Raw genomic sequence first — 14,228 nt, 5'->3', positions numbered from 1 at the left:
AGACCTTTCGGGCCAGAAACATGTCCCTGCTGTACAGGGGGGTGAAGCAAATCTCCGCTAATGGGCGTACCGCTCGCTCTCTCGGCCATTTTCCCCGTGCGCGGAAACACGTGCGCGGACGGGCTTTCGGCCGGCGGCCAGGGGCCGCCATTAGCCGTCCTCGTGAGCCGCAGTCACCGGAGCTTCTGCGAGGAACGCAACTTAAGAGGAAAGGGACGGAAACTTGTAATCTCTGCTCGCCGCTTTTGAACTCGGAGGAGTCCCAGAGGAAGGGGCTCCCGAGAAAGATTACTCAGAATACTGATGTGCCGCAAAAGCCGGCGCCGTTCGGTGCGGCAGAAATGTCGGACCTGCGAGCGAGAACCTTCTAGAAACACCACGGCTTCCGAGGCCGTGGAGGGAAATGGGAGGTTTAACCAATGAAAGGGATTCAGGTGGAGACGCCATGGAGGAGGAGGAGATCTGGAGGGTCTCATGATCTAATTAGGACAGCTGTTAGCGTTACCATTGTGTGTGTGTGTGTGTGTGTGTGTGTGTGTGTGTGTGTGTGTGTGTGTGTGTGTGTGTGTGTGTGTGGCGACTGCCGCTTCCCATCCAGCTGTTGCTTGTCTGTCAGGACTGGGAGGAACTGCTGCTCCCACCAGCCTTACCCTCCTCCTCCTCCTCCTCCTCCTCCTCCTCCTCCAGGGGGGTCTGAGGTCTTCTCACCCCAGATGGTCCACGTGGCTGCTTCTGGAGGTCCAGGCCTGAAGATCTCCTGGAGGCCCCGCCCCCCCAGCGGCGCCGAAAATCACACCCTGGAGCTTCTTCTTCTCAACGCCGATAAGTCTGAACGTTAATTACCCAGAGATGTTTTTTCACCAGGACTTTTGCAGACAGGGATCATTAGCAGCCCTGGACCTCCTCTACACACACACACACACACACATATGTATGTATATCTGTGTGTGTGTGTGTGTGTGTGTGTGTGTGTGTGTGTGTTAGGTAATGGAGATGCCTTGTTCTTTATCTGCATAGGGAGAACAATCAGTGACTGCGTTGCTGCTGGTGGATGAAGATGATGAAGATGCCAGATGAAGTAAACTCAAGACCCTCCAGATCCGTGTACACACACACACACACACACACACACACACTCACGCGGACAGACAAAGCGAGGGTTAATTAAGTTTAGATATGTCTGCATCGTAAACAAAGGGGCTCCGTTCCACAAACAAAAGCTGCAGGAGGTGAGAGTGTGTGTGTGTGTGTGTGTGTGTGTGTGTGTGTGTGTGTGTGTGTGTGTGTGTGTGTGTGTGTGTGTGTAGACAGGTGCGTTTCCACTCACACACTAATGTTCTCTCTCTCCCTTTCGCTCTTCATCCCTCACCCACCTCTTCCTCCGGCCGTTCAGGCGCCAGAACAGTAAATAAGGAAAGGAAGGAGAAGAAGAAGGAGAAGAAGATGAAGAAGAAGAAGAAGGAGAGGAGGAGAAGAAGAAGGAGAAGAAGAAGAATGAGAAGGAGAAGAAGGAGAGGAGGAGAAGGACCAACCCAGTAGAACTCATCCACTCGTGGCATCGCCACGGAAATCCCTCTCCGTGTAAGTGTGTGCGTGGAGCGCGGTCCATCCATCTCTACCTGCTCGGATGCGACGCCGCGACCCCGCCGGGTTCCGCCGTGAACGAGCACGGCCGCATGCACGCGGACACGTGTGCGCGCAGCAGGGACCCCCCCTCCTCCTCCTCCTCCAACGGGTTCGACAACTTTCCATTTACGCGCCCCGCATCCACTCACCCCCCCCACCCCTCTCCCTCCCTCCCTCCCTCCCCAGAACCCGGATCGTCCGGACCTGAACCCGGTCCGGAACCTGAACCCGGACCCAGCTGGGATTCGAACCGGCGGTCTAAAAACCAATTAACCATCTCCGCGGCGGCACTGCAGCAGCGGCGGCGGCGGCGGCGGCGGCGGCGGCGGCGGAGGTAGCGCAGCCCGCCGCAGCGCGCCGACAAACCGACCGACCGACAGACCGAGCGAGCAACCGGCCGGCCGGCCTGACGCAGCGTGTGCGTGTGCGTGTGCGTGTGTTACCTGTGGCCGTAAGGCAGAAGATGAGGTACAGCGCAGACATCTCTCGGGTGCTGCGGCCGAGCGGGTCACGGTTGCGAGCGCGCCGACGTCCGCCGCAGGTACCATCCGAGTCCGAACCACCGTCCCGGCACTTTGGGAAGTCCTCCCGCGGTCCGTCCGTCCCGGTGCACGGATGTCCAACCCTTTGCGCTCCCGCACGGTCCTTCCCGCTCCCGCACCGAGGCGTCCGGAGGCGCGTCCTCGATCCGCCGCCGCGCCGCGCCGTGCGCTCCGCAGATAGATCCCGGGAAGTTGCTGCTCGCCTCCCCGTGTTGGAGTCTCTGCTTCTGCCTCTCCCGTTGTGCGCTCTCCCTCTCTTTCTCCCTCTCCCTCTCTCTCTCTCTCTCTCTTTCTCTTTCTCCCTCCCTCTCTCTCTCTCTCGCACACGCACACGCACACCCCTTCCCCCTGTCGTCTCCTCTGTTTACTCCTCACTCCCTCTTGCCAATGGGAACTGCGCTCTCACTGTCATCTGCTAGGGTGGAGTGTGTGTGTGTGTGTGTGAGTGTGTGTGTGTGTGTGTGTGTGTCCACTCACCCCCCCCCTCTAGTTTTAAACGTGTGCTGTGTTGGGCGGAGCGGGCCAGAGCCTTTTTTTTAATGAAAAAAAATCAAAAAAATCAAAATGTTTGCAGACTGTTTAGCATCTTCCTGCAGGAAAAGCTGGATTTGCACCGGCAACCCGACGCAGAGATTTTCCTTTACCGGCGTTGAGAATCTCCGAGACGTTTTAAAATAATTCCTTTGAACTGGATTGAAAACATCCCTTTTTTTTTCCATCCCAGGTGAGGTTTGATCTAAAATGGATGTATTGTTCGGCGGGCGCCAAAACCGACCGCGGGGAACGCGGTCATTATCATATTCCAACAAAAGGGAGATGAAAACAGTCCATCACCGCGCCGAGATGTTTATCGGCTTGTTCTTTGAAGTCCTTCGTTAATTATTCAGGCATCCATTGATTGGTCAAAATAATAGGCCTCGCAGTCATGTGGTTAATCAGCCTTTCAGTTGTATGTTGTTAATTTAACATTTACGCCCGGCCAGTTGGTTGCTTTTCCACGCAGACGCTGAAATATTCATCAAAGTGCGACGGGGTCGGGCACGCGGTTCATCTCGCCGTGACCGCGACTCGCCGCCCGGACCCTGGAGAGCGAGGCGCCGTCCTCGCAGCGCCCGCTATTTCATTCATCAAGCTAATACCCTATCATTTGCACGTAGCTGTTAGCGCCGCCGGTGCTAGTATGATGAGATTATTTACCCTCAAACGCACCGCTCGCTCTTTTTACCCCCGTGGGTGGAGGCAGAAGGCCGCCCAGCTTTGACCTTGCTGGTCTCCAAGAGGTTGGTCCAGACCTGCTCTACATGCCAAGCACCATCGGACAATCATTCAGCTATTAGCATGTAGCTGGTCGTGCCACCGGTATTAGTAGCAGAGATTATTTACCCTCGGATGCTGCTCTCGCTACTTTTTACCCCGGCAGGTGGAGGCAGAAGCCGTCCCGCGTTGAGCCGGGGTTCCTCTTCGCTGGCGGGAAGCTCTCGCTGCAGGTTGGGTTTCCATCGATCATCTCCGAGAGGCTGGTCCAGACCTGCGCTACATGCTAAGTACCATCGCGCAATCATTCAGCTGTTAGCATGTAGCTGTTAGCAATGTTAGTAAAATGAAATCATTTCCCTCAAATGCAAATCTTTTAACCCAGCTGGTGGAGGCAGAAGGCCACCCAGGGCTGAGCCGGGATCTGTCTGGGGTTCCTCTGGACTGGTGCCGAGCTCTCACCTCAGGTTGAGAAGGTCAGGTCATCTCCAGGAAGCTGGTCCAGACCCGCTCTGCACGGTAAGTACCGTCAGACAACCGTGTTGTGATTTGCCGCCGTATGAATAAAATCCAACCTGACTTGTGACTCACTTCACCAGGAGGAACCGCCGCCGCCGCCGCCGCCGCCGCCACCGCCACCGCTGCCGTCCACGCAACCAGGAGCCCCGCGGCCCCGGGGCCACTTCCTGTTTACAGCCTCCCTCCGACGCAAACATAAGGGACCCCTGCTAGACAACACATGTTGATGGGAGAAACAGCTTGCACAGCTGGGGAGCAGACCCAGGTTAGCGTGAATAAGCATGCGGCTGAACGAGCATGTGTGTGTGTGTGTGTGTGTGTGTGTGTGTGTGTGTCAGGAAGTCACACTTTGCTATTTTTACACATGTCAAGAGTCTGATCTAGGTTACGTGTATGCGCTTCAATGTGAGGGGTAGAGGAAGGTAATCAAAGGTGCAATCGGTGTGTGTGTGTGTGTGTGTGTGTGTGTGTGTGTGCGGCCCGTTGTGCGTACATGTGAATCTCTCACGGAGTGACTGAGGGGGGCTGTAAAGCAGCGGGGAGCCCCTACCAGTTGTGCTGGGATAATAAAATCAACAACCATTGTGCAAAGTCTGTCACCAGCCGCCGAGCTGTGATTGAAATATATGAACCCCCGCCGTTGCGGCAGATGGGCCCGGGGGCCGGCGGCGCGTGCACGCCCATCGGTCCGCGCACGGCGTCTTAATCACGCCGGCCTCCGAACGCGGGGCGCCCGTACTCCCAAAGCTTTGGAGCGTGTGAATAATTTATAAATAAAGCAAAGGGGTGGGGCAGGGGCTCGGCTGCGGGTTTATTAATAATGAATACGGTTTGATATTTACTAAACTGTTCTGAGGGGAAAGGGGTGACAGTTAAGACGTCGTTTGCATGGTAATTGTGCGGGGGCGATAAATAAGGCATGGAGCGGTGATACGCCGAGGTGTGCTTTGAGAAGTCGCCCCCCCCCCCCCCCCTTCCCGTCCCTCCCGTTCCGACCCGGAGGTCGATTTGGAGTCAGATTTCGGCAAGATGGCGGCGAGTCACCGCGCTAGCTAGCGGCGCCGCTTTGAGATGATCCGCGGGGGAAAAAAGACGATATCGCAGGATCCACGAGGAGAGGCTTTCTGCCTCGACCGGCGGGAGGGAGGGAGGGAGGGAGGCTCGGAGAAACTAAGGGGGTTTCGGGACACCGCAGCGCTAACAGCTACATGCTAACCGCTTGGATAAACTTTATTGATCGCCATCGAGGGAAATTCTTTTGTCACAGCAGCGTGACAGTTTGGAGTGTCAATAAATTTGAATATAAATAGAGAGACAATTAGAAAATAGCAAAAGACAAATAAATAGACGGCAGAGAGAACAAAAACAGCAACATCAAGGGAAGGAATGGGCAACAGAATGCAAGAAAATAGGGTGAAATAAGACGACAGAAACCAAACAACATAAATAGAGTGACCGTATCAATGACGAGAATAACAATAAATAAACAAAAGTAGGTAGGATACGAGTGGGCCGAGACCAACGTAGATAGATGGGACAACAGAGTTTGGGCGTCACACGTGAACGGATGAGGCGGCCAATGAATGGATGAGGTCCTGAGGTTCTGAGGTTCTGAGGTCGTGGCAGCACAGATGCTCCTCAAGCCGGTCAGACTTGTGTATTCTCCAGTCTGATGGCCGTGGACGCAAAGACGCTGGTTCTGACGGACCATCGGCTGAAGGAGAGTAGAGATCATCCGCGTCCAGTCCAGTTTGTTGTTAATGTGTAGGAGTCCTCTATCCCCGCCTTCTAAAGCTAACAATAATAGCGTTCATTTTCATGTGAGAAGAAGCTTTGGACGACGGGGGCGGCCGGGGGCTCGGAGGCAGATTCGAAGCGAGGAATGTGCGCTAGGAATGTGGATCCAAAGTTCACGTGGAGGCAAAGGGAGACAAACACGAAACCGGCGAAAATAAACCCCTCCCCTGAAAACATAAACGCGAACCCAAAGAGTCCGAACGCTGACTTTTAGTTTGTTTTGTCTCCAAATCGGGCCGATCCGTGGGAAACCCTCGGTCGTCGAAAACACCCGGCGGGCCTTCTGGAATCCCTCTCCGGAGCGTCGCGTCACAAGCTCGTGTTAGCCACGTAGCCTAGCCGCTAACGGCGCCCGGGCTCCTCCTGCCGGGAGGGAACGCGGGGGGTAAACCGAGGTTTCCGCCGCTTTCCGCATGAGAAACATTACACCGGCTTTTACTGTAATTGTGATATTGAATGTTGAGCTGATCTGTGTCAACCATAACTCTCGGCGGCGCTACAAGCTCGTAACTCACGCCGACGTTTACCTTTGCTCGGCAGCCGTCTCCGTCCTGCACCGCTCGCAATTCAAATCCCCCTCTCCCTCGCCCGCTCGCTCTCCCCGTCCAATAATATGACGTAAGGGCTTGAAATTTGCAATTAAGCATTTTCTTTATGTGTGATTGATGAGCGCGAGGAGGGCCGTTAAAGCTCGCCGCTCGCGCCGCGGCGCGCGCCGTCCCGGCCTCCCGTCGCGTCCTCCGGCCACCCGAGGGGTCGCCGGTTGATTTTATTTTATTTTTTCGCTCCTGTAATGAAAGTCTCTCCCGGGGATCGGCTCCGGGGATTCTTTTCCTGGGGGGGGTCAAGGAGAGGTCGAGGGGGCGGGTGTGGATTACAGGAACGCGGACGCTCCGATCCCTCTTTTCCAGAAATATGTCGCTGAGGTCGCCGCCGTGAGCTCGCCGGACGCCGTGTGTGTGTTTTTACAACGTGTAGGAAATGACTTGGGCGTCGTCCGGGTCCTCGTCCGGATTAAATATTCATGCGCCGCCGTTCGCCGCCGGCCACATCTGCTCCGGAAATGCCCCCCCGATGATGTGCTGCTGCATCCCTGCCGCGTCCACACACACACACACACACACACACACACACACACATCATCTTACTCAGCTAAGATAAATATCTGAGGCGATGATTGTGATCTAGTCAACCGGGCAGAGTTATTGAACATCCCGGCGACCACACACACACCCAGACCCACAAATCTGCCAGTCACTGATGAATGTGTCGGTAAATTACAAGTGCGGTGGGCTTTTTTTATTTTTTTCCTTCTTCTCAAACAGGTCCATATATTTCCATGTGTTTGGAGATTAATAAATTGAAATAATTGATTGGGACCAAAATGATGTGGATATTGCGCGGTGTGTGTGTGTGTATGTGTGTGTGTGTGTGTGTGGTGCTAACGGACTGATCCATACTGGAATGCTGGTGTTTAATTCCAAACGGTGGCTTCATTCATCATCCATGTGGAGCCAGAAGATCAACCCCCCCCCCCCGACTCTTCCGGCTCCGGTCTCTGAAAGCCACTTTTCAAAATAGCCGGCTAATGTGCTAACCCATGCTAACCCATGCTAACCTAACCCAGGCTATCAGACTTTTTAATTCCTCCTCCCTCAGCCGCAGGGAATCTTCAAATCTTTGTAGTTAACAGTCAACAGTTAAGACAATTTATATTTCATTGTATTTCTTATTCTTCCTCCTTTCTACTGTTATCTATTACTGTTATGTTTTCACTTGAAACTCTGGCACAACAATTTCCTTCGGGATAAATAAAAATGTTCTCATCTCATCTTAACCTGCCGAAATACGACCCCCAAAAAGTCTTCTGGTTGACTCCGTATTTTAGCTCCTGGTGGACACATCGAGCGCACCCTCATCTTCTCCCGTTGAATCTCACAGCGAGGCTTTTCCCTGCATTCAGACGTGCGCGAGCTGCCTGCAGGATGCAAGCGTGTTGGTATTAGCATCCCCGGTTCCTCCCCGTTAGCGCTTAGCACGGCGCCTCTGCCGTCGATCCAGTGCAAAGCTCCACCTGCGGAGTCCTGCGCCTATATTTTGCATTTTAGCATCTCTTTGGTGGCTGCTCAACAAAAATGCACCTGAGATGGACGGCGTAACTCATGCCCGAGGGAGCGAGGAGGGGGCGGAGTCAACGCCGCCGCCGGCGAAGCTTCCGGCTCGGCTCAGGTCTCCTTGTCGTGGTCACGACGATGCGCCGCGACGTGCCGCTTGTTCCGCGCGATGATTCCTTGCTGTAAAAATAAATAACGGCGCTATAAATAATGAATGACTCGTCCGCTGTCACATTTCATAGCGCGTCAAGCAGCGGCCGGGCCATTATTAAGGCTCGCTTCGCCCTTTCCCCGGCCCCGATTCAAGCTTTTGTTGTTGTTCTCGTCGGCTCGGCAGGTCGGCCGTCAGTCATCCGCCGCCGCCGCCGGTGCGGCTGACGGTTTGCCGCTGAGAAGACGTGGATACGGCGGGTCCGGCTCGACCCGACACCGAGAGCAACGCACTCTCAGCTAAGATGCCACGTGTCTCCTCGCGTTAGAAAACCCGCGTCCTGCCGAGCCGGCGTTCGAAGGATCGGCCGGTACGACGGAAGGAAAACAAATTTGCTCCGGAGTTGAATTGGGGTCTGAACGCACAATACGCCCTGTGGATTATTTATGCCGGCAGCTGCGCGGGAGAAAAAATGGATGAAGAACATCTGGCCGGATCAGAAATCCAAAGACAGATTCGGCGTTTTAGCCGCGACGAGGAGCCGGACTTTCTTTAGCGGTTTCGGCGCCGGCGTTTGCTCAAAACGCGTCCGGCCTCCGTCGGACGCCTCTCATCCGCCCGCTAACCGAACCGGTCTCCCCGTCGGCGGGGCGACGGCGTCAAATCAAGGCCCGCGGCAAACAAACTCTGACAGATCCCCTCATTTGGGATTCACTTTGGGACAGCTGTGGTGCCATCCAAGAGCGGGGATGGAGAGGGCGGCGGGGCGGAGGGGGTTGGAAGCCAGCAGTGGGTAATATATGCAGAGTGTCTGCGCGTCTTGGATGACAGCAACACGAGCACTTGTCACAGGAGACATCAGTTCTACTTAGTCACAGCACTGCGGGGCGATCCATACGACTGCAGTGCTGTGCGAACTCTATTAATAGTTATCTACCTTTCAGGAGTTATTATGCTGAGTACGGGATGACAGGAATATAATGGAAAAAGTCCCCGCGGTGCGCCAGGGAAACAAGGCCCGCCGAGCGCCGTCTTCGCCGAGCGCCGTCGTCCTCCGATTCCGCCGGCCCTCGACGGCCCGACGCCGGCCCCGCCGTGGACGTGAGAGCCATAATAAGGATTAGTTATGGGGCGCGGGGGTGAGGCCGGTGAAGCACGGAGGACCCGTTTCCCGGGGTCGCTTAATTTTTCATCGCGCTCCTAAATTAAAAATGTGAACGGTCATCACTTATTTGTCAGAACGGCGGTCGGAAAGGTGGACGTCACGTGAGGTTTTTTTTTTTTTTTTTTTTTTTTTTTTCCGCGAGGGCTCGGCCGAGGAGGGCGGATCAAAAGACTGCTGATCCGTCCAAATACCCTCCAAACTACATTGTTTAAGGGGTATTTACTCCAAATGGGGCTCCTGGATGGTTACGCTAAGTGGAGGTGACATGATTTAAAGTGCAACATCTGGAATGGCTTTGGCGTGCTCATTCGACATACCTCCGCAACGATATAAACAGAATATACCGCAGCGCGCTTATATCCCCTACTTAAGTCTAAAAAGCCTGTAAGTTAATACCCATATGCTCTGAATCAATACCGCATTCCTCTCGGTGTACGCATAAATATGTATCTGACTTTTCCCCTGATTATCATAACCGCTCGCGTCTCTCCGTAATCGTCTCACCGCGTTCTTCCACCGGCGGGAATATTCAGATTAGCGCCGTGGAAGCCGTTCCGGACGTCCCCTCGGTGCTTTTGGTCGCGCAGATGTGGTTTTCGGGGCGAGAGAAAAGGCAAATAAAAAGACAAAATAATCAACTAGGATGAAGAGAAGTGATATTATCACTCTTTATTATTTTGTTTTGAAAATCCGTCCCCGTCTGTATATATTTATACATGAATATGCACCTCTATGCCGATGATACCACTATCTATCTATCTATCTATCTATCTATCTATCTATCTATCTATCTATCTATCTATCTATCTATCTATCTATCTATCTATCTATCTATCTATCTATCTATCTATCTATCTATCTATCTATCTATCTATCTATCTATCTTATTTGGAGTATTAATTGTTATGTTTTCTTGAAACTCTTGCATAACAATTTCCTTCGGGATAAATACAGTTGTTCTCATTCTTATAAAGAAAACGATGATACATTTTATTTAAATTCCCTCACTGCCACTGTATGGATGTACATTTACACAAAATACAGATTTTAAAGAAACATAAAAAAAAAAAAAAGTAAAAAATGCAATGTTTCCATCTATATTTATTTATATGTAAATATGCAAATAAAGGTGCCGTGGTCTGCTGGAAAAGGCCTCCGTTTCAGACGTATAGATGAGTGGATGAGGTGATGAGTGGATGAGCGCCGGCCTCCCAGCTGCCAGTGGACGGAGAGGCCGGGACACAAAGGTCTCCTTGTGTCGCGGACAGTTTCTGGCCAAGAGAGGCGTCTCAGGATCTCCTGGAGCCCCTCAGCTGCCGGCGGGGGGTCAATGGATCCTTTTCCACGGCTCAAAACCACCCCACGCCGTCGGAGCTCCGCCGGGCGACCCGGTTTTGTGTTTTCTCTCAGTGTCGTGGTCGGATATTCTTTGACGGCCTGTTGTTTTTCCCCGCTGGATGAGGAAGGGCGGCGCCGAGCGAGGCGTCCGCTGAGACCGTAAACAACCCCGGGCCGACGGGAGGCTGCCGGGTTTTTGTGAGGATGAGGAAAAGGTTGTTTTGGTTGACCGGTGGACGGCGGAGGCTTCCTGTTGGGTCTCCAGACCTGAAGATGAGCAGTATTTACTGTATGAGCTCGCTAATCGCTAATCCGCGGTCCGGCTTCTGTTAGCATTAGCACCTTTAGCACCGCGGGGACAGGAGACTTCTCAGGAACCCGGCGGAAACCAGTTTCTCGGCGCGTTCGGAGCGGACCGTCGACCTTCGGCTCCCAGGACCGTCTTTGCTGCAACTTCCTGTTTCCTTATGGCGCTGGTGCTCGGTGATTGGTGGAACTTATAAGCCACGCCCATCACCAGATCATTCTTAATGGAGCGACATTTTTAAAAACGGTCATCAGTGAGATGTTTTCTTGGAGCAAAACGGAGCGACGAAGAGGTTCCAGCTGTGGAATTGGACCAGAATAGGTGCGCAGTTAGCTAACGGCTAACGGCTAACGGGTGTTTCAACCGGTGAAGAGTCCGGGGGGAAGCGAGACACTTCAACCCAACTGACCGTCCGTCTTCCGTGAACTCTTGAGCACATGAGCTTCCCCTTTCGTTTCGTCCACGTCGTCGTCTTCTTCGATGGTTCGACTTTGCCATCGAAGAAGCGCGGGATCCGGACGCGGCTAATTCCTTGAAGCAAATCCAGCCGGACGGCCGGAGAGGATGATGGTAGCGGGCCGAACGCCGGTTGGACTTTACACGTCCGGCGTGCGATAAACTCGCTTATTTTTTTTCCGCAAAAGACCAGATTTGAAGCGATCGGTCTCCATATTGTTTGCGTTCGACGGCGTCTCGCGGGCTCTATTATTAGCCGTCCGGTGTCTCTTCTTCCTCCTTGTGTTTCCTGATTGCATTTTCCCTCCTCCCCCTTCCCTCCCCAGTCTCAAGCTGCTCTCGTGTACTTTCTCCGGTCGTTTCCTCCGAGTCCACATCCTCGCGGTGATTAGAGGGGTTTTTCAGAAAATAGACACCGGGAGGAAATTCATTGTGCGCTCGCCTTCGCCGTGCGTCGGAGACAAATGACCGTCCGGAGATACCCGCTGTTTGGAGCTCCTATGTAAATATTAGTGTTATTATTTCATGTTTTGTTTCCGCGGAGCTTCATCTCGAGCGACCTCAGGAGTGAGAAGCTCAGGTGGCGCGGCCGTTCCGCATAACGCTTGTCGCATTTAAAAAAAAGAAAAGAAAAAAAAAAAGGAAGCGACGGCGCAAATTAAAGCGAAAAGCGGAAAACAAAATAAAAATAGATCAGTTTTACTGATAGGCGGTCACGTGGAAGCTCCCCTTGAGCCCGACCAGTAAAGTCTGACCGGCAAAGCTGATGCGTATCAGTTGAGATGTTGTCCTGCGGGCGGCGGCGAGGCTGTTTATCGGTGAACACATCAAAGCGTCCTAAAAGCGTTCGCCGCCACGGATGCTTTTCCGTTGTTTACCTTGCGTTACCCGATCCTCCCAGGGATTCCTGAACGACTTGTTCCAGGAGCGGCGAGAAGGTTCCCCTCAAATAGAGGCATCGGGTGAAACCATAAATTGCGGTACCCCGCAAACCGGCTCCGCGAACAGCTTGTTGGATTCATTAAGCCGCCCCGTCACACACACACACACACACACACACTCTGAGAGAAGCAAGACGGGAATGTGGAAGGGATGGGGGGGATAATAGGAGGTTGCGGTTCAGGCTGCGAGTGAAATACTGTATGATTGATTAGCGCGTTCTCCTGCAGACGTGCCCTCGCTGCAGCTCCAACCTGTTAGCGCGCCGCGCGGAGTCAAATCTGTTGTGACGGCCACATGGCAAATATTATGGTTGGCCGGCCAGCGCCGCGGCTCCGGTGGGCCGGGAAGAGATGTAAACAGCGGACGACGGTATGGAGGATGTGCGTGATGCCGCATGACCGTGTTTGGTGACATGGCGAGGCGAGGGAGGGTGGCCGGGTGCAGAGGCGCGTGAATCAACGGGGCTGCGTTTCGCCTCGGTCGACAGGGAACGTGATCGGATGTGACGGGGCGGCGCTTTGCTTTACGTCTCTTTAGGTCACGTTTAAACCGAGGACGGGTCGAGCGGGATCGTAAACGTACGACTTTCCCCTCCGCCCGGCAAACCGGCGCTGAGATGCGAGAAGAAGGAAAAGGTGATCTGGGTTTAGCCGTTCGCCCGTCGTGTTAGCTGACAGACGCTAACATTCTGTGAACGCCAGCAGGACGCTGAGAGCCTTCGATTAAACCACAGGGGAACATTTACTATAAATAAATAAACACACAGCATATTAGGGAAGAATCAATATTTTTATTTCAAATTACATTAATTTAGATTACCGTAATTTCCTGAGTATAGAGCGCGCCTCAATATAAGCCGCACCGGCTAGCTGATCGCTATCTTAGGCTTCCTCTTGTGCACTAAAACCGTCAAAGTCGTCGTCTTCGGTGTCGGACTTAGAATTTCCCTGTCATTTCTTCGTTTATTGTGACGAGTATTAATGTTTTAGCGTCGTGAAGCTTGTTAGCCCCCCACACAAAAACAACCCATATATTAGCCGCATCATTGTTTGAGTGAAAAAAGTCGCGGCTTATCGTCCGGAAATTACGGTAATCACTGGGCCCTTTTCAATAGATGGAAATGAATCAGGATAAATTCCAAATCAGTAGGAAATAATATTCATACATACCGCAGTTTTGCGTTTTGTTTTGTTTTTTACCCAAAGGGAAACGTTTATAATGAATAAAGACAGAAATCTCTCTCTCTCTCCATATAAATATACACACTCAGAGAATATTAGGGTAAAATGATTCAAATGATTTCAATTTTTAAAATATTTTAATTTGAATTATATACTATTTGATTTATCACTGCTTCACTTTGGATATATTAAGATAAATCAAGATTAATCCTATTAATGAGAAAAAAGACTATATATATATGTGTGTGTGTGTGTGTGTGTATAAAGTATATATACAGAGCACATTTAGGGTAAAATGATTCAAATGATTTCACTTTTTGAAATATTTTAATTCTAATGAGATTATACTTGATTAATCACTGCTTCACTTTGGATATATTAAGATTAATCAAGATTAATCCCCATCAGTGAGAAAAAAGACACACATATATGTATATGTGCGTGTATATACAGTATATATACAGAGCATGTTTGGGGTAAAATATTTCAAATATTTTAATTTCAATTAGATTAAATTTGATTAATCACCGGGCCTCTTCGGATATATTAAGATTAATCCTCAATCAATAGGAAAAAATGTATATAAATGCCAATTCTCAAGTGTAGCCATCACACATGGATCCATGAATCCATGATGGGAAATCCAGAAACATGTAATAAGCAAGCGGAGCCCCTGAGAGAATGCTTGCAAACTTCTGTATGAATTGTGAATGACAGGATGGATGTTGTTTGTCTGTAAACACCCACGCATGAATCACGTTCCTCCCGGAGTCGTACGATGTTGAGTAGATGTCGATCGGCTGAGTATTTACTTAAAAATCCCCCTCGACAACTCG

At 51.9% G+C, this 14,228-nt stretch overlaps 1 protein-coding gene and 1 long non-coding RNA gene across 3 annotated transcripts in view; one reads left to right on the top strand and one right to left on the bottom strand.

Annotated features, from left to right (window-relative positions):
• kirrel2 (kirre like nephrin family adhesion molecule 2) overlaps window positions 1-2,511 on the bottom strand; it is a 34,667-nt gene extending 32,156 nt beyond the window's left edge. The window contains exon 1 of one of the 2 annotated variants that reach the window (XM_086155165.1): window positions 2,070-2,511. In XM_086155165.1, the coding sequence (XP_086011291.1) occupies window positions 2,070-2,109 (40 nt within the window). In that variant the 5' untranslated portion in view covers window positions 2,110-2,511. The remainder of the gene's footprint in view (window positions 1-2,069) is intronic. The other variant, XM_086155166.1, reaches the window with a different exon arrangement.
• A 1,647-nt stretch (window positions 2,512-4,158) lies between these two features.
• The window catches only part of LOC147229605 (uncharacterized), a 36,807-nt gene continuing 26,737 nt past the window's right edge, over window positions 4,159-14,228 (top strand). The window contains exon 1 of the long non-coding RNA XR_015106809.1: window positions 4,159-4,206. This is a non-coding gene — a long non-coding RNA (uncharacterized LOC147229605). The remainder of the gene's footprint in view (window positions 4,207-14,228) is intronic.

The sequence above is a fragment of the Fistularia commersonii genome, chromosome 11, assembly GCF_037954325.1.
Source record: "Fistularia commersonii isolate RoL2024-O1a breed Wild chromosome 11, RoL_Fcom_v1.0, whole genome shotgun sequence".
In the NCBI taxonomy this organism is placed as follows: domain Eukaryota; kingdom Metazoa; phylum Chordata; class Actinopteri; order Syngnathiformes; family Fistulariidae; genus Fistularia; species Fistularia commersonii.
This window is presented reverse-complemented; position numbering and strand designations above follow the sequence as displayed.